The following is a 25554-nucleotide window of genomic DNA, read 5'->3' as shown; positions in this document are numbered from 1 at the left end:
GTTAATTCTTTGATGTGATGTAAGATGTGTCATCCAATCACATGTGTTATCCTAATGTCTGTGAGCTGAGAGGTAATTGGAGGAGTAGCCACCACCTGACCAGTGGGAGTGACAAAACCCCTGTTCAGGAAAACTTCTAGAAGGAGAAGAAGACTGGAATGAATCCAGGGAGTTCCAGTCAGTTCTCTCTCAGAAGAGAGTGCAGTGTGAGGAGAGCCCAGCTCCCTGCTGAAGACTGTAGTGAGACAGTTAGTTAGGAAAGGGATATCATCCTACCTCCAAGGGTGATATCTGAAGCAACCCAGGACAAGCTGAAGCATCCTTCTAGGACACAGCTATCTCCCAGCCTGCCCTTGCATCCAGGCTGATTATCTACATCCTGTGGCTCCCTCCAACTGCATCTCAGCAATCTACCATTCTGTTAAGGCACGTTGCTGCGGTTCCTGTCGGTTCCAATAAAGAACTGTACATTGTTTTTGTTCAACGTCTGCCTCCGTCTGGTCCCTGCTACTACGGCTGTCACCATCACGGGCACCCTGTCCACCACACAGAGACCCATACTCTAGACACCAAAGGGTCGCCCCAGGGAGATGCGCTATAGCAGCCTCTCCCTCATCATTTCTTGCCAACACCACCCTGCTGGAGACCTGCCAGGCTGTAGGACAGCCCTCCGGTTCCCCATACCAAGCACCGTGACACTAGCGTGCCTAGGCCGCAACCGCCAGCCACTCAGGTACTGCAGGCCCCGGCTGACTCCAGGCCCCGAGAAAAGGCTAGGCCCCGGTGGGGGATGTTGCAAGTGTTTTACCTGGGCGCTGCCATCTTCACATGCCAGTCAGTGCCCCCTCCTGACAAAGGAGCTGTCATTAGCATATACTATAGAATATCAATATTACAGTCTGCTAGGAGACACACTATAATATACAAGGTACTAATATTTATGCAAGCTTAATAGGATAAGTACAAACTATCATGTAACTACTGATCTTGGGACAGATAAATGCTTTGAACAAAGAATGTATAAAGCTGAATTTTTGAAGTAAAAATAATCTATTTTGCTAAATTGCATGTGTGGTCATTGTTTCGGACACTGTTCATAGAACACTATAATATAGAAGCAGTGTATCTACAATATACTGCAATACTGTACAGGCATAATCAGAACCCCTAAGTTTATAGAACCTGAAAGGGGCCTGAATTAATACTGGAAAAAAGTTTTAAAAACTACCCCCTTTTCCTAGAACACATATAAAATAAAAGGAAAATCATAAACATGTTAGATATGTCCGATCTATCAAATTATAAAAACGATTAATTTTTTTTTTAATAAAAACATGTTAAAAACTGTATAAATTTGAAATCTCTGTGATTGTACTGTCCCAATGAATAAGAAGAGGTGTTTTTCAGAATGCACAAGAAAAGAGGAGAAAACAAAGAATGTAGGAGTACGGCACAACTGTGTTTTTTTTTTGTTGGCAATTCTAGCCTCCTAGTGCTATAAAATGGTGCCACTAGAAAGTACAATCTGTCCTGCAGATAATAAGCTCTCATAGACCTCTGTAAATGGAAAAAGAAAAAAGAAAACACAAAAATTGAAAAGGGTCCGGCAAGGAAAGGGTAAGGAGGTGGTCTTCTCAAAGAGGGGAGGGGGGTTTCTGGAGAGGTTTCACTGTATGGTCAATTCCCTGTCAAAGGAGGATGGGAAATGCATTATAACTCTATTTTTATTTCTATCTATATTAGTTATAATGTCCATTTTTTTTAGTGCCATCCTTCTCTTGACCACTAGAGGGGGCGATTCACGCGCGGAACCTTCCTTCAGGGCTCAGAGATGGGGAAGTGTAATTAGGACGGACCGGAAGTGTGGGTGCAGAGCGGAACAAGGTCCTGAGGTCAGGTGTGTATTATCGGCAGTATAATGTTAGCATGGCTCTGCTCTGTGCTTGTCTCCTCGCTGTATATACACAGGGCATGTGCACATATATATATATATATATATATATATATATATATATATATATATATGTGTGTGTGGTCGGGGTACGGCATGGACCCCAGTGTAAGTGAAGGGGCTCTGCGCTTATCTGTCATTTGGCCAGTGTGTGCAGGGTTGGGCTGTCAGTGTCTATGTATGTGCTCCACTATGGTGAATACCTTTAAGAGAAGCTCATGTGCCCTGCTAAGGAGTAGAGTAGTTGACATAATCTGCATCCTGAAGTGTCCTTCCATGGAAAGCTGGGTGATCTGTATGATTACATGAAGTTATGATACTCAGACTTATTACCCCTGTCGCCCACGGCTGTGGCTCCGGTGCTCCCCCGATTCGCTGCTTATTGGGAGCAAAAATGTGGTGCTAGACCCAATCAGCATAGGAGCTGCCTGTGACATGAGGCCATATTGTACCTACTGACATATGCTTAGTACTATGTCACTTGTAGGCTACACCAGTCACATGCCAGCCCACACCATATGGCGTTTGAGGACCGCAGAGCTCAAGGGCTAGATTACTGACGGGAAAGAAGAGACGTGGTGTTTTTTATTTCGGATTATTTTCATTTTTATCCCCCATACTGTCGATGCCCTTTTTTTTATTTTTGCCTTTTCATTTTTTGCTTCCCTTATGTAACAAATTGTCTTTCCTAGTGGCTATATTTCATATTCCATGCCATGTACTGGGAAGCAGGGGAAAAAAAATCTAGATGCAAAAAACTCTTTGTAAGGTGTAATTTTTTTGTAGGACGTGTTGATGTTGATTGATACCATTTGTGGGACTGTACAACCTTTTGATCCCTTTTTATTCCAATTTTTATGAGCTGCAAAATGACCAAAAAAATGGCGTTTTAGACATTTGGGCACTATTTTCCGTTACGGGGTTGATCACCGGGAATAATGTTTTTTTTATATATAATGATAGATCAGGACTTTTGTTCTGTGTTGATACCTAACATGTTTATGACTTTTAAAGTTTCATTTGATCTGTTGCAGTGTGCCACCGGATCAATGTAAATGACAATGCTTGGAGTCTTGTAGACTCCAGGCTATCATGGCAATGGATTGTCGTTCCTCCGATAACGTCACGGGGCACAATGGTCACAGGCTAGATGGTGGCAGTTTGTAAAGGGTTAAAGGGGTTTTCCCAGGAAAGTAAATTCCTAGTGATGTTAACACAATAAAGATCATTTTAACCCCTTACAGTGTTACTCAATTTTATTGCTGTTTTAGCTCCTATCACTCCTTAGGCTGCTCAGTGCAAAATCCCAGGGTGTGGGCAGGGACTTTCTAAGCAGATGCATTTTTATCCATCTAGTTCTGTGTGTGTGTGTGGGGGGGGTGTGGTTACATTATCAGGGTACTGGTGTAAATACACTTTCATCTGGCTTCTGACATTGTTCTGACACAGAGAGAGAGAGATCACAGATCAGAGATGCATGATATACCTATTAGACAGAGGTTGACAGAAATTTACACTGTGAGCTCATCTATATCTCACATATATGTGCCTGCCTCCCCCTTCCCCCAGATCACTTGCCTCCTTGTAGTTTGTAGCCTCTCTCTCTGCTCACGATCTCCTGGCAGGAAGTAAGTGTCTGAGCTCCGTGCAGGGGGCGTGGCTACAGACACACAGCAGAGAGACACTGAAATCTCAGCTTCATGCTGTCACATGCAAATCCAAGATGGCTTCCCCAACCCTAAGTCAGAAGTTACAGGGTCCTGTGTAGGGGCAACTGAAATTGTGTAGAGCAGGACTGATTTAGACAAGTTGGACTTGTATCTGTGAAATGCTGCATTTTTGTTAATAACAGTGAATTAGAGAATGTGTTATTTTGTTATCCTGAGTACAAATAAGATACTTGTCTTTGTGGAAATACCCCTTTAACATCTGTGATCACTGGCAGCACTGATAGTGGGTGTTAACGCCGCATGTTTGCAATATGCAGCAAACACCCGGTCTGTATGGAGGTGCCTCAGCCTGTGATCCTTCTCCACCCCTTGCCACATGACTACATATTGTTACGTTGGTTTGTGAAAAGTGGTTTCGTTTTATAAACTATTTAAAGTGACACTGTTGCCAGATTTTACCACTTTAACCTACCAGCTCCATCTATGATTCCCTCTGTTATTTAAATCTTACCTGTTTACCTATAATAAAATTTCCTCCAAAGTGAATGTGTAAATAAGCTGAGAAGAGTCATATTTTTTGTGCACTATAGACTGATTGCAGAGCTATATTATGGCAATTGTATAAGCGGCAATTAAAAAGCGCCAGGGAAAGGTAAGCTTGCAAAGACCAACAAACAAACCCCCACTCTCACTATCACTACCATTTTTGTTAACATCTTCTATGTTGCTATATTATTGTTATCTGTTTCTCTTCCCACCTTCCATCCATTTATGTCCTTAGTGTCCAAAATCCACATCAGCTGTTCTATCCTTCCTTCTCTTTGGTACTTTTCTCCTGTACTCTACACTCTCTCCTAACGCTGGCCCCACTTCTTTTAGCAACAAACTTTCTACCTCATAAGAACCCTGCTAACTTCATCGATATCCAGTGCATCTCCTCCTCCTACAGCTCCTTTCAAATGTGTCCTATGGAATGCCCATTCAGTGTGTTATAAACTTGAGTCCATTCACAACCTGTTTCTTTGACCTGCTGGCCATCATGAAAACATGGATCCAGCAGGATGATCCTGCCACCCTTACGGCTTTGTCTTATGTTCACCCTACCAGTTCCTCGACCACTTTACTTCTTGGCTTCTACACTTTCTGTCCAGTGATATTCCAACACTCATCGTGAGAGATTAACACCCCCTTCTCCCCTTTAGCCTCTCAGCTTCTATCACTAACTACCTTTCTAGGACTCTTACAACTCTCTGATTCTCCTACTCACCAGGAGGGAATCTCTCTTCAGTCTCTGACTTCACTAATACTATTTTTCCACTTTCAGACTATAACCTTCTCTCATTTACTGTAAATAATTTTTCTCCCATGCAGAGTATGCCCATTTATCACATACCAAAACCCAGGTGCCATTGATACTCACCAAATTGTAGAAACTGTGCAGGCAGCACTGCCCCCTCCCTCTTCTGTCCTAACCTTGCTGCTAACCATTATAATTATGTTCTTAAAATTGCCCTGAACGAGGTGGCTTCACCTCAGTCCTAGCCTTTCAACACAGATTTTGCCAACGCTGGCACATGCCCCAAACCGTTCTCTTGAAGAAGTGCTCCAGGAGTGCCGAATGTCTGTGGAGGAAGTTGCTCACATTTGCAGACTTTCTCAGCTTCAAATTTATGTTAAGAAGCTACAATTCTGCCCTTCACTTCGCCAAACAGGTCTATATTACCAATCTAATATCCTCTCTCTCTAACTACCCATAAAGGCTCTTACATACTCTCCACTCCTTACTGACACCAAAGGTGCAGCCGCCTGTCCCAGTCCTTGGGCCTGGAGATCTGGCTACCTACTTTAAAAATAAATTTGACTGTATGCGACACAAAATAATTTCCCAATCCACTCCATTAAAGGTGGTTTCCCATGAAGGCAAGTTAGGCCCTATCCACAGGATGGGGCCTAACTTGCTGATCAGTGGTGGTCAGTGCTGAGAACCCCTCAGATCGCGAGAACGAGGGGTCCGACCAACCCCTCGCTGCTCCTCAGACTAATGGAGCAGACAATCGCGCATGACCGTTCTGCTCCATTAATCTCTGTGGAGCTGACAGAAATTACTGAGTGCTGCGCTCAACGATCTCCATCAGCTCCATAGATCTAAATGGTCATGTGCGGCCATCTACTCCATTAGTCTGGGGCAGAGATCGCATTAACGTCTCTACAAGCGTCTCTGACGCATGTAGAGGCAGTTTTACCCTTTGAAAATACCCTGATGTGTACAATTCTGCATCTCAAATCTCTCTGTCTGAGCCGGGAGCTGCAGCCTCTTCATGTCACTGCTGTAGCTCCCGGCCCGATAGAAGACTGTGAACGGAGCTCAGCTACTCCGTACAGGCTCTGATCACATGACCCAAGGCAGAGGAGACAGCACTGCAGCATGGAGCTGAGGGAGAAGCATCCTGCTCTGTGCTGCCCTGTGGAGCAGCTTCACCCCCTATGTGCTAAACTCTGCTACATCAGTCCGAACAGGAGGGGGAGGGGAGCACATGTCAGCCTGGAGCAACTAGACTCAGCCCTGTAGTCAGTGCCCATCAGAAACACTGAAAAGTATGTATGTTTATGTGTAGTGTGTATGTAGGTGTGATGCCTGATCTATGTGTGAACATTGTGTGCATGTTTATTTACATGTATGAATGTAATGTGTGTGTCAGTGTGTTTGCTTGCACAGTACTATGCTTTGTGTTAAAACACCCATCCCCCCTGCACAGTGTAATGCCCCAACTCTGTATAATCCACCCACCCTGTATAATGCCCCTCTCACTGTATAATCGCCCCCTTCTCATACTGTATAATGTCCCCCTGCACTGTGTAACCACCCCATGCACTGTATAATGCCCCTACTCACACTGTATAATCACCCCCTGCACTGTATAATGCCCCTACTCACTGTATAATGTCCCCCTGCACTGTATAATGCCCCTACTCACACTCTATAATTTCCCCCTGCACTGTATAACCATCCCATGCACTGTATAATGCCCCTACTCACACAGTATACCCACCCCTTGCACTGTATAATGCCCTTTCCCCCACCGCACTGTATAGTTCCCCCACCTCACGCTATATTTCTATTAGTTGAAATCTATTACAACTCTTTGGTGAAAAATACTCCTTAAAAATGTTAAGAGTAGTATTATTATTCTTCGGGAAAAAATGTAGTGCGACCTCTGGTCTGGGGAGCAGCGAGGGGTCGGTCGGATAGGGTCTGTTGGGTTTGTCTACTGACGGACCCAACCCTGACCTCTCCATATCGGTCTGAGGGATCACTATAGCATCGAGGCAGCGGGCCTGCTGTCTTTGGGCTGTGCTGGACTCCGACCTTGGCTTCTCACCATAGATTCAATCTCTTGTTTGCTCTTGCTGCTTCCATCTCAGAAACATCTCCAGAATCCTACTAATCGGTCTTCTGCTCACTGAACTCTCTCTTCTTGAAACATAATCTTTCTATGGCTAAACTTCTTGTCTTTCCACCATCTACTGACCGACCCAACCCTGACCTCTCCATCTCGGTCTGTGGGATCTCTATAGCACCGAGGCAGCAGGCCCGCTGTCTTGGGGTTGTGCTGTACTCTGACCTCTACTTAGCACTGCATATTCAATCTCTTGCCGCATACATCTCAGAAACATCTCCAGAATCCGACCATTTCTGACAATTGAAACTTCTAAAATGCTAATTGTTGCTCTGATTCACTCTCGATTAGATTACAGTAACTCCCTACTAATCGCTCTTCCAGTCGCTAAACTCTCTCCTCTAAAATCTATTCTTAATGCAGCAGCCAGGCTCGTCTTTCAGGCCAAACGCTACATGGATGCCTCCAGTTTGTGACAGTCACTGCATTGGTTGCCTGTCTCCTTCCGTATTCACTTTAAAATAATAACCCTCATCCACAAAGCTCTGAATAATGCTGCACCTCCCTATCTCTCATCTCATTCTATTGATCTTCCATTGATATTAGATTAATCTCGACCTTAATTCGAACCTCTCATGCACGTCTCCAGGGCTTCTCCCGGGCTGCACCAAGTCTCTGGTATGCGCTTCCCCGGACTCTCAGACTAATACTCACCCTGCAAAGCTTCAAACGTGCTCTTGAAACCCATCTCTCTAACTGCATGAAATTTCAACTCTCTCTTTTCTAATCCATTCTATGTCGTTCGGCAAACACTTGATAGATACCAAGCTCCAGGCTTCTCTGCAGTCCCATTGGCTCGTCCCCACTACTATCTGTCTTGCGGCACATGCACTGTTTCAGAGACTTGTGATCCGTCTCAGCCAACTGGATAGTATGACTGCAAGTCTCATGATCCGGGCTGGATAGTATGATCGCCAGACTTGAAGACAGCCAGGTGCCATCAGGTCTGCGTATCAACGGGTGGAAGGAGGGGTGAATATTGAGAGGGTGGGCGTGCATGGGAAGAGATGCTTAAGTGACGTGGGCCGGAGCACCTCAGACTCATTTCAAATATAAATCTGAGTGTAGATGTCCTTTTACTGTGCAAGTAGCAGAACCAAAAGATACAGGGATTCCTGTGCTTTTCCATGTCTTCATAAGAAAGGTAGGCACAACAGCGTTATCTCAGTTATGACAATGCCATACTGGTGTCTTCATCAAGACAATATATTACAGGAGTGATGTGTTGAGCGCAGGATTCATAGTGGTGTTTAATTGCTGAATAAAATATCCTGTCAAAGATTTTCTTTTTGACCAGTATGACCTGGTAGCACATCTGTAACCCTTTTGGTCCCCACTACTTCTGAAATTTTTTGATGCCAATTCTGACGTCCAACGCAGTTGCAGCAGCCTTAGTGTGGTACTTTATTAGTTATTCCCCATAACAACTGATCATTGGGGGAAGGGAGGTGCACCTGCTAGGCCCCCCACACTGAACACAAGAAGAACAGGGGTCCAGGTTGAACATGCTTCCTGCCAACCCATTCAGTAATATGGCATGGTAGAAAATTGCCATTTTTGTGTGTGATTGTGAAGCTGAGATTTCTGTCTCTCTCTCTCTCTGCTGTGTGCTGTGTTTACTTGTAAGTAAGGGGTTAAAATGATCTTTATTGTGTTAACATCACTAGGAGATTGAAATGTGAGAATTTTCTTTTGCGGGAAAACCCCTTTAATACCTTCTGTAATAGAACCCTAAGAGTGAACCTCATACGATGAAGACACTGAATGATGGAGGAGTAGATGATACGTGGCACTATCTGACTTCATAATGTTGCTGTGGTGTGTGCTATGGAGCGTCCACTCAGGTATATAAGGAATACACCAACTCAACAGCGCTTGGTCCTTATAGAGGATGGAATGAGCGCGGCGCTCAGTTCCGTATAAGTGGTCATCAAATCAGTAACAATGTAGTATTTAAGAACAGCACTCTCCAGTCCTTGGATCAGAATCATCTTTTATTGCGCTTACTCGCAAGGTATGAACAGTGCATGAGGGGAGGACAATGCAGGTCTTCTTGTTTGGATATGACGTCCCTTCCGCACTGAACCGTGTTTCTTCCGGCCTCTTAAAGGAAACCTACCACCACAAATCTACCTATAAAGGTAGATCGGGTGGTAGGTGAATCAATGGGACGTGAGGATAGCCCTTTTAAGGGCTAATCCTCACGTCCCGCACTGTTTTGTAAACTTTTATTACCCTAATATGTTAATTTACTTATGTGGCTACTGGGGCGTGGAGTAGCCGCATCTGAGGTTACACGAGGCGGCTACTCCACGCCCCGGTAGCCACTTTACCCCTCCTACTCACCATGTTCGGCGCGCAGCTGCTCGTAGCTGCGCGCCCTCGTCCGCCGATCCTGCCGTCTGCGCATGCGCAGAACAGCAGGCCCGCGCCTGCGCGGTCACTGCTCCGAAGCCGGGGCTGCACAGACGCGGGCCTGCTGTTCTGCGCATGCGCAGACGGCAGGATCGGCGGACGAGGGCGCGCAGCTACGAGCAGCTGCGCGCCGAACATGGTGAGTAGGAGGGGTAAAGTGGCTACCGGGGCGTGGAGTAGCCGCCTCGTGTAACCTCAGATGCGGCTACTCCACGCCCCAGTAGCCGCATAAGTAAATTAACATATTAGGGTAATAAAAGTTTACAAAACAGTGCGGGGACGTGAGGATTAGCCCTTAAAAGGGCTATCCTCACGTCCCATTGATTCACCTACCACCCGATCTACCTTTATAGGTAGATTTGTGGTGGTAGGTGCCCTTTAAGGCATCTCCAGCACGAAACAGCCATCACCTCTAGGCAAGCCGCCTGCTTGGTCTTCCCTCCATGCACTGATCATATACCATCACAGCTCAATCACAGATTATTCTGACCCAAGGACTCAAGCATGACTGTTGTTTTTCAATACTACGTTTTTCCTGAAGACACTGAATGGTTTGATTGTATTTTATAATTGTGATGATATTTGTCTTCTAGGCTCCACTGACCTCCCTTATCCTATCTCATCATGTGGCTGACAAGATTGACGCCGCATTTGAATATAGCCACAAGGCTGGCAGGTACGTGGGGTGGCACAGAGAATAGGTTTTCTACATTAATATTTTTGGTGATGGTAATAGTCATAATTTTCAATAGATCAGTTTTTAGATGTACAATGAGTAGAGTAGTGGACCATCAAGGGTAAATGGATTCTGCTTGCATGTGACCCTTAATTTTCTTCCATAGGATTAGGCTTCTTGGAAGTAGTCATAGAAATAAAAGGAGGTCAGGGCATGTGCATTTCATTACAATGGAGGGCAGCAGTGTATGTTCCTACAGTGGGACACATTCTCTGTTTTTTAAAAGCAGGAGGAAGAGTGAACATCAGCAACCGATGTTACAGGTGTTTATACAGAGATTAAATTGTCGTCGTATGCACAGTTACATCACTGGGGAAACATCCACAGTGTAGACTCAGCAGAAGCTGGGGATGGATGCAATACAATCATGCTGGACAAAACATATGCTGAGCAGACAACCGCAAAAAGGATGCATCTGTCTTACAGTATAGTCTATGGACACGTCCAGGGTATAGGCTGGGAACTTTCCGGGCCTATACGATGAATGTTTCCAAAACATTTTTATACTTTCGCTGATATTTTATTTGATTTTTATCATTTTTAAAGAAAATCTACATGAAAATCCTTATTATTAGTGGTGTTATACAGTTGTATAAATACAGTTTAAAAAGTTGTAAAATATAGTTTGCAATCAAAAGTGATGGCGGTATGACAGATCCTGCGACCACAGTATGACATCACTGTAATAATATGATCAGCCCATCGACTGCAATGCGGTTCATTAAGTGGTTAACATAGACTTCCTATTTTAAGGTACCTAAAAGAGACTCAGGTTTGATCAGATAATCCAAGTTGTCTGATGCCTAGTAACCTATCCACAGAGTAGTCAGTTCTACCCATACACCAAATAAACACAATCTGATGATGGTCCTTAGCGATTACATGTGTATTATGTATCTCCTGTCTTCTAGGATCTCTGGTTCCCCGTTGTACAGTAACAAGTCACAAGACCTTGCTGAGATGTAATAGCACGCATGTAGCTCAGAGGCAGCGGATTCCACCCCCTGCATGGTGCACCCTGGAGCCAGAACTGGATGATGTACTGGTACCTCGCAGAATGTCCATCAGTCCCCTAGAAAGTTTCCTCTCCTCCCGATACTCTTTCCCCAAACATCTTACCTCTAAAACCCTGGAGGAGCCAGAAGAACATGACAAAATCTATGACTGTCCCACTAGTCATGAATCTGAGCATGTGGGAGAGGATGATGGAGACCGGGGTGCTGTGCAGTGTAAGAATGTCCTGAAGATCCGGCGGAGGAAGATCAACAAGCACAAGTACAAGAAACTGCAGAAGCGAATTAAGTTTCTCCGGAAGAAAGTGCTTGATAAGCGCAGGGTGAGAAAACAGGTAAGAAACACTCATGTCGCCATGTCCATAGCAGCCTGAAGCGAGGTGCCCTGCAGATGTTCTGTACTCGGGATTATTATTGCAGGTTACAATTGTAAGGGCTCAGGGGCCATTGATTTACATAGAAGTCTAATAAAAGGGAGGAAGGGGAAAGCGTGAAAGAGGAGAGGCATAGACAGAGGCTGCTGGAAATAAATATAAATAAAAAATAAATAAAGGGTAAGGCTACATTCAGACGAACGTAGCGCGACGAGCATGTGTCGGTGCTGCTGGCCCCCGCCACTCTCTGTATATATCCACAGCGCCGTATTACGGGAAAACATAGGACATGTCCTATCTTTTCCCCAGGTACGGAGCGGTGCCGCACGTGTGCTGCACTGTACCGCTTCGTGTGCCCATTGCCTATGGGGTACGTATATATGGCGGCCGGAAATACGTCTCACAGCTGTCGTCTGAATGTAGCTGTATTGATTGTCAACTATTATTAATGCGAAGAACGCCGGCTTCTCAGACCATGGCCGAAGATTTCAGGGTAGAAGGAGAAAAGAGGCTACTGGGGCTACTGGAGTAGCTGCGACGTGTGGCCTCATGTCCGGCTACTCCACGCCCCAGAAACCGCTTTACAAAATTTACATATTAGGATAGGAAGGGACTTTAAAAAGATAGCGGGGACGTGAGGATTAGCTCTAAAAAGGGCTATTCCTCATGTACATGCACCTACCACCCGTACTACCTTTATAGGTAGAATCGTGGTGGTAGGTTCCCTTTAAAAGGGAAAAGGTGAACATTTTCCTATAAAGGTCACTTTTACCCCTAATTTTTGTAAGCCTCAAGGAATAAAAGATGAAATAACCCCCAAATTGTTTAAAACTCTTTCTCCCGAGTGTAGAAGTACCCCACATATGCATATAATGTTGCATGGGCGCACAGTAGAGGGAAAGAGGGATTTGCCTTTTAGTAGCCAAATTTGACATAAATCCTTTACATGTATCAGGAAGCATTTGGAGAGTGGTATAAAACAGAGATGAACTAGAAAAGTGACCCTAAGTAATCCTCCGCTGGCCTGACCCCATGGCTGGCAGCGGTCCCCACCTCGGTAAGCAGCGCAGGATAACCCCTTTAAATCTATTGCACAACAACTTCACTGCAATGATGAGAACGTAGTCCCGTGTCTTGGTGGAAGAACAATAGGATCACTGTGGCTTTATATTAACACAATATACATGTGTATCCCCCATTCATCTCTCATTTGTTTTCTGTGGTTGGATCTGTTCTACATCAGGAGGTCAGTGTAATGTTAACTGTATGTATTAATAATCCGCTCTCGCTGCGGCCTGTTACACCATTTACTGCCTCCAGCATAGTGTAATTGGGTGGAAACCTTCACTATTCAGTACTCTCCTCATTAATGTGCTCTGTATACACACATGGTGTTATTACTGCCCCCCTTACAGTCTGTAACAATCGCCTCTTTCATGCTGCAGCCAATTGCTGGTTTGGCAGCTTGTCAGCTCTGCTGCCCCTTTTACTTCCCTTATGGTTGGTGCAGAATGTTTCCCTCTCGTGTAGTAATGGACTGCAAGACCAAAAATACTATCCAATTCTCTTTCCTTATATGTTAAGAGCACAGTTACTAATATATATATATATGTCCTACAATTTAGCTGCTACTGTGTCACATCCGTAGCTTTAAGTCTTGGCTGTTTCTGTTCATATGGAACCTACTTACAGCTTTGTACTTTAACATGGAGTAGGTGGAAACATTTTCTTAAGTGACTGATATAAAGTTTCTCCTTTTATCCCCTTAACGCTCTGCGCCGTAGCTCTATGGCACAGAGGTACAGGGAATGTATGAAGAGGGCTCACGGGCTGAGTCCTCTTCATACAAGGGTGGGGGTTGTTGCATATTGCAGCAAACCCCCACCGCTAATAACCGCGGTCGGTGCTTGCACGGTGCTTGCCGGCGGTATTTAAAAGACGCCGACGCCATCTTTATTACGATCGTCGCGCCCCCGAACGTCATCGGGGGGCGGCGATCTGTTGCCATGGTAGCCTCGGGTCTTTGTTTGACCTGAGGCTACCTGGCTTCTGCAGATTCGTTACAATGAGCCAGAGGCTCATTGTAATGAATGAGCTGCAAAAATGCCATATATTGCAATACAGAAGTATTGCAGTATATGGTAGGAGCGATCTGACCATCTAGGGTTAATGTACCCTAGATGGTCTAAGAAATTGTGAAAAAAAAAAAAAATTCAAATCACCCCCCTTTCCCTAGAACTGATATAAAACATAATAAACAGTAACAATCACAGACACATTAGGTATCACCGCGTCCCAAAATGCCCGATCTATCAAAATATAAAAACGGTTACGGTCTGCGGGGACCTCCGAGACGGGAAATGGCGCCCAAATGTCCGAAATGCGACTTTTACACCTTTTTACATCACATAAAAAATGGAATAAAAAATTATCAAAATGTCGCACAGACCTCAAAATGGTAGCAATGAAAACGTCAGCTCATTTCGCAAAAAATGACCCCTCACACATCTCCGTGCACCAAAGTATGAGAAAGTTATTAGCGTCAGAAGATGGCAAAAATTTTTTTTACCTTTTTGTACACATTTGTTTAATTTTTGAAAATGTATTAAAACGCAATAAAACCTGTATAAATTTGGTATCACCGCGATCGCACCGAACCAAAGAATAAAGCTGAGGTGTTACGTATTTGGAGCGCACAGTCAAAGTCGTAAAAACTGAGCCCACAAGAACGTGACGCACGTGTGTTTTTTAAAAATTTTTTTCCACATTTGGAATTTTTTTTTCAGCTTCGCAGTACACGGCATGTTAAAATAAATAACATTACGGGAAAGTAAAATTTGCTACGCACAAAATAAGCCCTCACACAACTCTGTACACAGAAAAATGAAAAAGTTATGGATTTTTTAAGGTGGAGAGCGAGAAATGAGCAAAAAAACCCTGCGTCCTTTAGGGGTTAAAGAACTTTAGTGTATATAGTTGCAGTGTATATTTACACTGATATCACTGGTAGATCCAATGTGTATTATTTGCAATGAAAAAAATAAAAAAGATCTGAGGCACATACCGTGGTGTAATCTGCGGCATGTAATTTACATGCAAAGGATAATATTCTCCCTTCTAAAGTTACCTGCTGCAGATTTAGAATCACATCTTTCTGTGCAACATGGATGTGTTTCAATGAAACCTCATCTACCTTGCCGTCACTGGATTTTCCAATTCCAAAGTTCTAGAAATAAAATCAGCTGCATATTTACCCCATGGAACATATGGTAACGGTACACTGCTCCGAGGATTTGCCATTAATTCAGTTTTGCTGCTTTAAAGGAAACCTGTCAGGTTCCTATAGCCTATGCTATTCTGATTTTAAAAATGCCTTTGTCATCTATCTGAATAATTTCAGTAGTTTTTATACGTTTACATCACATTACCTGGCTCCCTGTCAGCAGCTTTCGGTGAGTCCCTGGTTAGTAGAAGCTGCAGCCTGTGTCATTCTCCTCTCCCCATCACTCATGCAGCTCCCTCCCCATATTCATTTCCTTTGGAGGAGAGGAAGAATGCATATGGAGACCCAGGCTGCTGCAGCTGCCCCCCCCCCCCCCCTTGAGACCCATCACATGCTGCTGGCATGGAGCCAGGTAATGTGAATCAAACTAATACAAAGCCCTGAATGATCCAGAATGCTGAATAGGATAGTCTATTGGAACCTGCAACCAGCTAAAAATCACATTCCTGGTGACAGGCTTGCTTGGAAAAGAGCAGAATTGTGAATGCAGCTCTGGGCTATAATGCAGGTCTGGTCAGGCACAGCTTATTAAGTAAGCCTTAGTACAAATAAAGGCCACTGCACACAACAGAGTTTGGTCCATCCATCCTGGTCCTCTGATGGGCGTATTTACCAGCCTAAACCCTAAAAGCTGCGCTCAGTTAGCTAGTATATTTGACTGACACGAGGACTAGGTTTGACCGACCAAATATTGATAAACCTAAGTACACCAAGCGCATGATATGTATCCCCCAAAACCCTCCCCTACTGTCTATTTGCAATGATTATATTTATCTTATTTTATTGAGAAAGTTGTATTTTGCCCTTAATAACACTATATATTGTATTCATCCGTTTTTCTCACCTTTCTCTCAAACAGAAAAAATTTGAACAGGATCTATCTCGAATCTGGAGAAAGGCAGGTCTGAAGAAAGCCCCGGATGGCTGGATCACACCAAAAATATTTGTGAAATATTGACAAAATGGGGGTTTTATTGTAGAATGTATTGTATAATAATAATAAATGACATTTACACAAATGAAGTCTATGAAGTAGTGTATGAACAGTCCTCATGTGTTTCCTTCTTCCCGAGGTGTTCGGTCCGTGAAAAACGGCCAGCATCCGGTCCAGGATTCTCAGACTAAGGTCTCCTGCACACAACATACAATTAAGGATGTCTGCTAGTCTTTGTCGTCCTAATTCACCTTCTCTGGACTCATGCACATGGCTGTGTTACAAATGTGACTGTTATGCTGTATACATCACAGGTGATTCATTTACGGTTATTAACTTTTACTTATCTGTCTAAGGCTACATTCACACACATGTATGGGGGACATATGTATGGGCGACGTATACACGGCTGATATACGCCCCCCCCCCCCATACACTTCAATAGGCTCACGGCACCGTACGGTAGCGGTACCGTGCAGTACTGTACCGCTCCGAAGCCCGTAGAAAGCTAGGACATGTCCTATCTTTTCCCGTGATACGGCGCCGTGCGCTGTATATGACTATGGAGAGGGGCGGGAGTGAGCTGTGCTTATCCCCTGCTCCTCTCCACAGCGCCGATATATGCCCGCCGTACTACGGTACGGCAGGCATACATCGTCTGAATGTAACCTAAATATCAAATACTGCTGTGTGACAGCAGTCCAGTGACGGCAAATATGCATTGTGATTATGTCTCTGGCGAGATTATATTCTTTACTTTGCTGGTGGAAGGTTCCTAGTAACATACTAAGCCCTAATGTATCTTTCCCTAATCTTATAACACTCTCTACCTTATCTACCCTTCATCTAACTAAAATGCTAATTGTTAGCAGAAGCCACTAAGGGCGTGGAGTAGCCTTTGCTTCTGCAGCCCCAAGAGGCAATTCCACGCCCCCATAGCCTCTGCTGAAAATTAGCATTATTTTTTTAATCAAATAGTTTTGACAGAAAGCTCCCACCCCCTCCCCTCCATACCCTAAAAAGCAAACAAAAACCCCTCCATGGGGCGTCAGCAGCAGGTGGATTGGAACACTACAGTACATGAATACTTCCTCACATTAGACCCCCTCAAGGTACAAGAAAGACAAGAGGAAGCCCCCAGTTTTACAAAAAGGCACTAAGGGGGTTCCGTCACAGGAAAATTAGCATATTAGTGAAAGTGTTATAGAATTACGTAAATATAGTTTAGGCTTAAAATGTTACTAGGAAACTACCATCAGCTGTACCGTAATTGGTAGATTCCTGATGGTAGGTTCCCTTTAAGGTTGTTTTTATTTTGAAACTAATAAGTTGAATTGCAATCATCCTGCTAATACTTCCTTGTGGATCTTTAGTGATTTGTAGATCCATGGTCTTTCACTGTTAGACTGTGATTGCTGAAATTCATTTGAGCGGAGTTCACCTGCAGATGGCACAGGGCACACGTGACCATTGTTTGTGTCCCATATGACTGCACACATGGGGGAGTTCTATCAGCGCAGCTATGCCAGGTTCAATACCTTCCAATCCTCCAACACTCCTTGTTCTGATGCCTCCTGGGTATCGCACTAGTCTCTATTTCCTGGTAAGGGTCAGAAAGTAGGGAGCAGCAGAGGACCAAGGATCAGGATCAGGGAGTTCTAATTTCTGCTGGAATATACAGCGTCTCTCCTTTCAATGCCTGTTCACCACTTCTAGCTTAGGCTGGTTTCACACCATGTTATTTGCCATGCATTGTAAGGACACGTCAGGAGGATTACTAACAACGTATGGCACAGACATATCCCACTGTATGCCTATACGTTGCCGGGGGACCCCCCTGAATGTGGGTGGAGGAGTGTACAGCGACAACAGTCGGGGATTGGCTGGTGTTCCCTCAGTCCCTGGGTCCCCCCTCCTGCAGGGGGGGGGCTGAGGAGGGGTGTAATACGCTGCATTAACTCCCCATTGCCCTCTATTGCTTCTGGCTTTTGTTTTTTGTTGCTTGGCCTGCTTTTTTTGACAGACAGAACATATAGGGGGTCATTTACTAAGGGCCCAATTAGCGTTTTCCCGACGTGTTACCCGAATATTTCCGATTTGCTCTGATTTTCCCTGTATTGCCCCGGGTTTTTGGTGCACGCGATCGGATTGTACGGGACGGAAATTGGGGGAAGGCGTGGCCGAACGATAACCAGACGGATTTGGAAAAAGTGTTGCGGGACACGCACTTACCTTCACCAGGTATAGGATGGTGCATTCCGGCGGACCTCGGGGAACGTTAGCGCAGCAGCGACATCTGGTGGACGTCAGAGGAACTGCCTTAGTGAATCGCCGGAAGACCCGAATCCACCGATGAGAACGCGCCGCTGGATCGCGAATGGGCCAGGTAAGTAAATCTGCCCCATAGTGGCCAGACAGAGGCAATTGCTTTGCCTCCGTCTGGCACCATTTGTCAATGTATACGTCTGGTATTTTTATGACGTATACGCTTTATGTATACATAAATTGTGTTGTGAATCCAGGCTTATATAATAGTTTAGCATTAACCCATAAATCCGAAATTGAAGGAACTTTGCTCCACGTGGCTTCCTTCAGGTCCCAAATTCTGCTAAATATATAGTTTTGCTCTTTGCCAAAAAACACATTGCAGACGTTTATGGAAACTGAATACATAAACAGCAAAATGACGGCTTCTCTGACTCCCAAAAGTTCATGTTGACGCCTACAGGCATCTTCGCACAGTAGACTTGCTAGTTGCTGACATCTGTAGTTTACAGCACTGCAGTCTTATTAGTCTTTACACTTCTGTTACCCTGCACCTCTCCCCTGCTGCCAGCAGGTGGCACTAGCAGTATACCTTCCTATACATCAAGCCTGAAAACCTCATATGTGAGGGATATAAGGAACATGTTTTCTAATAAATATCTATTGGATTGACAACTATCACACACTCAAAGGCAAATCGATGGCACAGAGAAGAGAGGGAAATGCTTCACTGTAACTTAAGCATTGTCTATGTCTACAACAGGTCACTGCCAAGAGGAAATGACTGGTGCTCTTAGTAATGTTGGACCAGGTTCCTAGACTGTCTGAGTTCTGGAAGTGAGCGCATATTCTCAAAAGTTCTGATTGAGATCAGTTCTAGACAAAAGCGTCTTTGTACGTTTAAAGATTATTGTATGCACTTCTCAGGGTTTTCAAGATCTCTGCTTACTGTCATCAGTCCGTCCTGTTCTGGACATGCAGGTGCAGGGTTTGGATCAAGGCATGTTCCTATGAATGCCATAGGGTTCTATAACTTGTATAGACACAAAGTCAGCGGTAGGCTGTTATTACATAAGACCTCTGAGCCTATGGGAGATGTATAACCTCTATACCCTTCTATACTCTGTTTGCAGAGCGGTATTTCTCCTTAAGCCGCCTCCTGCATTAGGGTCCAGTCTGAGCCAGCAACAACACTGGGCAGGAAGCGCTGACTTTCTAGATGGGTATTTTTCTTAATTGAATTCACATGATTGTGTTACTCAACCCTGTATTTACTCCTCACCAGCGCTGCATTGATGTGTCCGCCAGAACCACTCAAGAGCTGCGGACACCAGTGTCATCTAATGCACAAGCTTTGTCTTTAACCCTTAAACACACAGTGCAAACATTGCAGAATTTCCATCTGCGAAATTCTACATTGTATTCCTCTACAATCTACTGCAGCGAAAAACTCATAAAACTGGGTGTTTTTTTTTTGCTGTAGATTTTTTCTGTAGTTTTCATATTCCGCATTGTAAAGGTTAAACCTTCAGCTGTAATGCAGGTGCAGCAGGTGTTGGTTATCTTATATGGATCAGACAGTTCTGATCCACAATGCTACTACTGTGATTTGCAGTGGGTTAGTTGCCAGCCCATTTGCTGTAGTTCCCAAATATCCCCATCCCCAGAATCCGTGTTCATGGTTGCAATAGGGACATACTGTTGACATCCTGAGGCATTGATCACGGTGGCTCAGGTCGAATATGGATCTCACTGTGCCACATGCCTATATCTAGAGCCTTCATGACACCCCCAACTTCTTCAATAGAAATGCTCCTTGGTGCAGGATAAAAGAACATCAGCCATTCCAGTCATGGTATGTGGGCAGCTGGCAATGATCTCTGAGCGTGCCATATTGGTGGTCATCAGACATCTGCAAACAATGCTGGGAAAATGTGTTCCCAATGATTGACTGGCATGACTGCTCAGATAAGTAGGTGCTACTTAGGCCCCTTAAATATGAGTGTCAAAGAATCTGATCAGAGTTTGGTCCATGAAAAACTGACATTTTTCTTCAGTTTGTTGTCAGTTTTGACGGTGGGTATCAAGCGCATAATTCAACACATGTGAAGAAAAGATTGAAGACCGTATACCTTCTCTATGACAGTGGATGCTCGAGTATAAGCCTAACAAAAATTGTGCTGAAAAACCTCACCTCAGGTTATACTCGAGTCAAGAATAAAAGCAAACAGTGCACTCACATTCCGACTACACCCCCCCAGCACACACTATGTTGTCAGCAAGCGGCTAACGTGTCCTATGACGGACCGCATGAGGACACGGAACCGATGTATAGCAAAACGCATTGAATACAAAGGGGCAGTGTTTAATGCAAGTCCTGTACATCAAAAAACATGCGTAGAACTTGGACATGAAAGGGGCTTTAGGTCCTAGCTAATGATGTTGTGGAGAGTTTTTTTTTACAACATATGTTATGCCCTACAAGCAATCAGACAAACTCTCGAATCTACTTACCGTACCTCACCTTATGCAAGTTCTAAAAAATGGACGCAAAAAAAGTTTCACGATCCAATACCTCCTGTTTAACGTCTATTGACCGGGCCCCAGTTCCACTTTGATGGGTGAGAGATTATCTGAAGAAAGACCGCCCTTTACCATGGCACCCTGAAACCTCTATGTTGGCCGACAAACTAGCAAATATGGCTCTCCCCCTATTTTGTAAGGATCTGCTGAATCCATTGAATCTCATACATTATGTTGTATGGGTTGTATGTAATATTGTAAGGGCTCTTCACACAATCCTGAAACCCCCCTGGGGGCTGAGGATTCCATTTGTCCCACTTCCAGTGACGCAGCTGTCTCTAGTTCTATGGCACTACCAACCAATAAACCCGGGTGCTGAGCAAACGACGACCACTGCCAGGAGCCGAGTAAGCACACTTTCTTTGTTCGGGATACTGCTGCCCAAGCCTCCAGGTGGGTTTTCATGATTCTTGAAAACTCAATTTAAGTAGAACCTTATAAACTTAAAAGACATCTACCACCAGGGTGAAGGACTGTATGCAAATGAGCCTTAGGGGCTCCAGGCTCCATTAACTACCTACGGAGTCTGCATGGAGTTTGCATACCGTCCTCCACCCTGGTGGTAGATTCCCTTTAATATAAGTTAGAAACTCTTTTAAATTTGGTCATTTTCCTTTTAAATCCAAAATGTTTATTAAAAACTAATGCAGTTTTAATGACTTCCTTGCCATGAATGACATCATTCCTAGAAAGAAGAATGAAAATGATCTGGTTTTAAATCTACATAAATTCTATTTTCACCCACATCAACACAAGCGGGAAAGTGATAGGGCCGGGCCTAGGCTGTAGGAAGATGCCAGTGTGAGTCTCTGTGCGGTCACAATATTCCCTAAGCTTCTTTCCAAACCACAAAAATGTGCAACTCTGACAATAAGATGCTAGCAGGGAGCCGGGGAATGAAGCTGTTGTCGACTTGGAATACAAGACTCCTTGCTTGTTAACCCGTTCAGTGCCACTGTTCACGTCTCATGGCAGAAGTTCTAATAGGATATTGTCACAGGAAAGATAAATATTTTCCTGATTTGAAACTTTTTTTTTTCCTTAAATTGTGGTTGAATGACCTAAATATTCTTGAGTTTCTGTTTTCGCAGCTGTTTTATCTCTACAGATGTACATCCAGGACAAGATTCTGGCAGCCAATTAGATGATGGTAAAAATCTTTCCCCATAAGATAAAAGAAATTTGTCTGTTTATATAAATTGTGTGCAGGAATGTGGAGGTTTATATAATGTTTCTTCATAGGGTTATGTAAGAAGATGAGTATTAAGGATGAATCTAGGTTATATGGGGGGGTATAAGGGGGTATACCCCCAATTATATGAACCCCAAAACAACATTAAAGAGTAATGAAATAGAAAAGGGAGTCCTGGAATTTGAAAGTCCTGATAGATAGCCATTGATTTAAAGGTGTTGGCCACTTGTGTGTGTAAATGTGGGGAGGGGGGAAGATGCTTTCTTTCATCTCTATATACAAGCCGTATGGCGTAGTTCCATGTCTATAAGGAGCCTACTAAAATTCAAGGTCTCTAGTATTATCTCGGGATTGTTTAGTATGTTATTTTTGTTCTGTATGGTGGGCAGCAGCATTATTATTTAATCAACATTATAAGTGTTTTTGGCCATGGTATAGCATTTCCATTTGGCACCATGCTGTACAATATCATCTAATCTAGACCTGACTCTGCAGCAGCAAGACTCCCCATGAACAACTTCATCATCACATTTCCAACAAAAATGTTATGTCCAAATAGGAAATTTCTATAGAAATTCCTCAAGCTGCACGGCACACCTGCCAAAGAACCCACCCAAGACAGCCAAAAGATACCTCTTTAAAGGGGTATTCCCACAAAGGCAGGATTCTTAAACATACTCAGGATAACAAAATAACACATTCTCTATTTCACTGTTAATAACTAAAATGCAGCATTTCACAGATATTATTCCAACCAGTCTCTATCAGTCCTGGTGTATACAATTGTGGTTGCCCTGGGATCCGACTGTAAATCTTTTATCTTCTATGGCTGGGCAGGGCAGTTTCTTCTCATGAATAGCTTCTCCTGTCTGCACGATGCAGTGTGATCTCTGCCCCTTCTCCCTCCATTACAAGAGAAGCTCAAACAAAGGCACTTCCTGCCGGAAAGCAGCAGCATGCAAAGACTGAAAAAACTACAGGTAACATAAGATCTTTATAGTAGTGATGGGAATTCTGGCTCTTAGTGAGCTGGCTCATTAGGCTCTGCTCACTAAGAATAGCCGGCTCTTCTGGCTCTTGAGCTGCTCCCTATTAAATATATAATAGGGAGCCGCAGGCCAATCAATTAGCCCACAGCACTCCACTTTTAACCCGATTGCATGGTGAGCCGTTTAGGTGAACCGGCTCAAGTCGTTCATGCGAATGAGCTGGCTCTTTGTGCTGGCTCATTTGCGAAGGACCCATCACTACTTTATAGCAGGGGAAAGAAGGCATATAGCAGAGCTGACTTATAGCTGAAACATAGTACAGCTGACAGTTTGTGTTATAGGTGAGTTAGCGGAGTGTCATTGTGTGTTATATGCATCTCATGGATCTCATCATCTCTTATCTCTGATCGATCTCATCTCTTTTTCTATGTGTCAGATACTAGTGGATGTTCAAAAGCTAAATGAAAGTGTAGATAAACCCTGCACCCTGCTAATTTAAGCACATTGTCAGCACACAGCGATCATAAAGTGTCTGCTTAGAGAATTTTACACTGGCCATCACTGTGTGATAGGAGCTAAAACATCAATAAAACTGAGTAAAATTGTAAAGTGTGGGGGGGGGGGCAAAAAATTATATTTACTATGTAAACATCACTAGGGGGTTATAATTTGAGAACTTTGTTTCATGGGCAAAGCCCTTTAAGGGAAATTTACCATCAAAATCCAGTATGATAAACCAGGGACACTTAGTCATAGATGCAGGCACTATGACTGTGGTAATCTTCTTGTATTTGTTATCCATGGCCTTCTTCCTTTTAAAATCAACTTTTAAAATTATACTAAAGAGCCTGAAGGGCTTCAGTAGAGCTCCTCCATGCTGCAGCTTCACATGCTGTTATACTGTGAAAAACCCCTTCCCCATACCACTGTGTGAGAATACAGCAGGCAGAGGGGGAGTTAGAAACCGTGTGATGGCCTGTGCAGCTTCAGCATGGAGGTAACACCTCACAGAGCCCTTCTGGCTCATTAACATAATTGTAAAAGTTGATTTTAGAAGGAAGGAGGCCATTGGTAACAAATATAAGAAGATTACCACTGTCACATGCCTGGATCTATGAGTAAGTGTCCCTGGTTTATCATGCTGGATTTTGATGGTAGATTTCCTTTAATAAAAATATACATAATCATTTATAGAGTTTGATAGAAAGCTCTGAGAAATATTGGACTATTTGCTGATCAATATCTGTGTAACTTTCCGTAAGCTTTCCAATAAACTTTGACCTTATTATATAGAGACATGATGACATTCAGTATTGTAATATAAGTGATGGATGATTGATGGGTAGATAAAAGATACATAGATGATAGATAGACTTTCTTTGTTTCAAATGTGGGTTTATTTAGACAGAATGTGCCTCTGCCTTGATTTCTTTTGCAAATATCTTACAGTAATTTTCCAGCTGAAGAAGACATGATGCAGTTTCTCTGTTACTCACTGCCTTGTCTGCTTTATTACCACGCTGTATATTCAATAAAACTTTTCACATAGCTTTTTTCCATGATAAGTGCACAACTTCCATTCAATGGTTTGCACGTTACTAAAATGTAGGACAATTTTCATAATATGTAAAAGGTCATTGACGCATGTCATTTGTATAGATACTGTCTGTAAGTCAGAAAGAATCTGGTGGCTGAACCAGTATTAGAGATGTAGGAGTACACAAACTACTAGGTAAGACTGCTCCGGCACCGGAACGTAAACTGCTGCTCTGACAAGTGACTCGGTGGGCACATTTACTAAGGTCCTTGCGCTGGTTTTCTATCAGACTTTGCACATTTTTTATGCGCAAACTGCTTCCACATGTATTTATAAAGTGTCACACACAACCCTTTTGTGTCACGGCTGCATTATTTTTCACGCAAGACACAAATTTCGTCACTGAAATGGGCGTTCAGTTGCCCAGTCGGACCGTGCACCACATTTATCATGGAGAGTCTGACACAAGTGTATCGCACGCCACATGTTAAAGGTGAACCAACCTGTGGGGGACAGTTTGAACTGTGTTTAGTAATGTGGGCCACTGTAAAGATAAAAAAGTTGATCAAAATCATAGTATCATAGTTTATACAGTTGAAAAAAGACACATGTCCATCAAGTTCAACCAAGGAAGGGAAGGGATTGCATGAGGAAGGGATTTAGGGGAAACAATTCTATATAACATAACCATCAATGTTATTTAGGTGTAAAAAGGCATCTAGACCCTTCTTGAGGCTCTATGCTGTCCCTGCTGTGACCAGCGCCTGAGGCAGGCTATTCCACAGATTGACCTTTTGCATAGTAAAAAAGCTCTGTCACCTCTGGTGATTAAACCTTGTTTTCTCCAGACGGAGACAGTGCCCCTTCGTTTTTTGATTTGATTTAATGTATCACTTTCCAAAACATAAATACGTAAGACGTCAACTTTCTTACAGTTCTAATCCGTGGTCACCTCTTCACCTACTTGCACACTGATGGGGCATTGGCATTTACTATGAAGAGTCTATCCCATAAAACATTATAATCATAAGTCTCTGCTTTGCTTACAAAACCTAAGAAAGAATGCGTCACCAGATCCAGAACCGAAGTATCTGAAGCTGGCATATCCTCCTGGAGGCCAAGACGGGTCATTCCGGGACTCTATTGCAGGAAAA

At 43.7% G+C, this 25554-nt stretch overlaps 1 protein-coding gene across 3 annotated transcripts; it reads left to right on the top strand.

Annotated features, from left to right (window-relative positions):
- Nucleotides 1–335: 335 nt before the first annotated feature.
- Nucleotides 336–15919, top strand: AURKAIP1 (aurora kinase A interacting protein 1). 3 transcript variants are annotated; one of them, XM_072156045.1, is made up of 5 exons: nt 336–465; nt 1766–1892; nt 10088–10170; nt 11142–11578; nt 15760–15919. In XM_072156045.1, exons 3-5 carry the CDS (start codon nt 10119–10121, stop codon nt 15856–15858), a joined length of 588 nt encoding a protein of 195 aa, XP_072012146.1. In that variant the 5' UTR covers nt 336–465; nt 1766–1892; nt 10088–10118; the 3' UTR covers nt 15859–15919. The 3 variants fall into 3 exon arrangements, with proteins under 3 accessions (XP_072012146.1, XP_072012145.1, XP_072012147.1); XM_072156044.1 differs by having other exon boundaries at nt 338–465; nt 1766–1897; XM_072156046.1 differs by lacking the exons at nt 336–465; nt 1766–1892 and adding an exon at nt 8804–8923.
- Nucleotides 15920–25554: the final 9635 nt, after the last annotated feature.

This window comes from Engystomops pustulosus, chromosome 6 (assembly GCF_040894005.1).
Source record: "Engystomops pustulosus chromosome 6, aEngPut4.maternal, whole genome shotgun sequence".
Taxonomy (NCBI): domain Eukaryota; kingdom Metazoa; phylum Chordata; class Amphibia; order Anura; family Leptodactylidae; genus Engystomops; species Engystomops pustulosus.
Note: the sequence above shows the minus strand (reverse complement) of the source record. Positions and strands in the feature narration are given on the sequence as shown.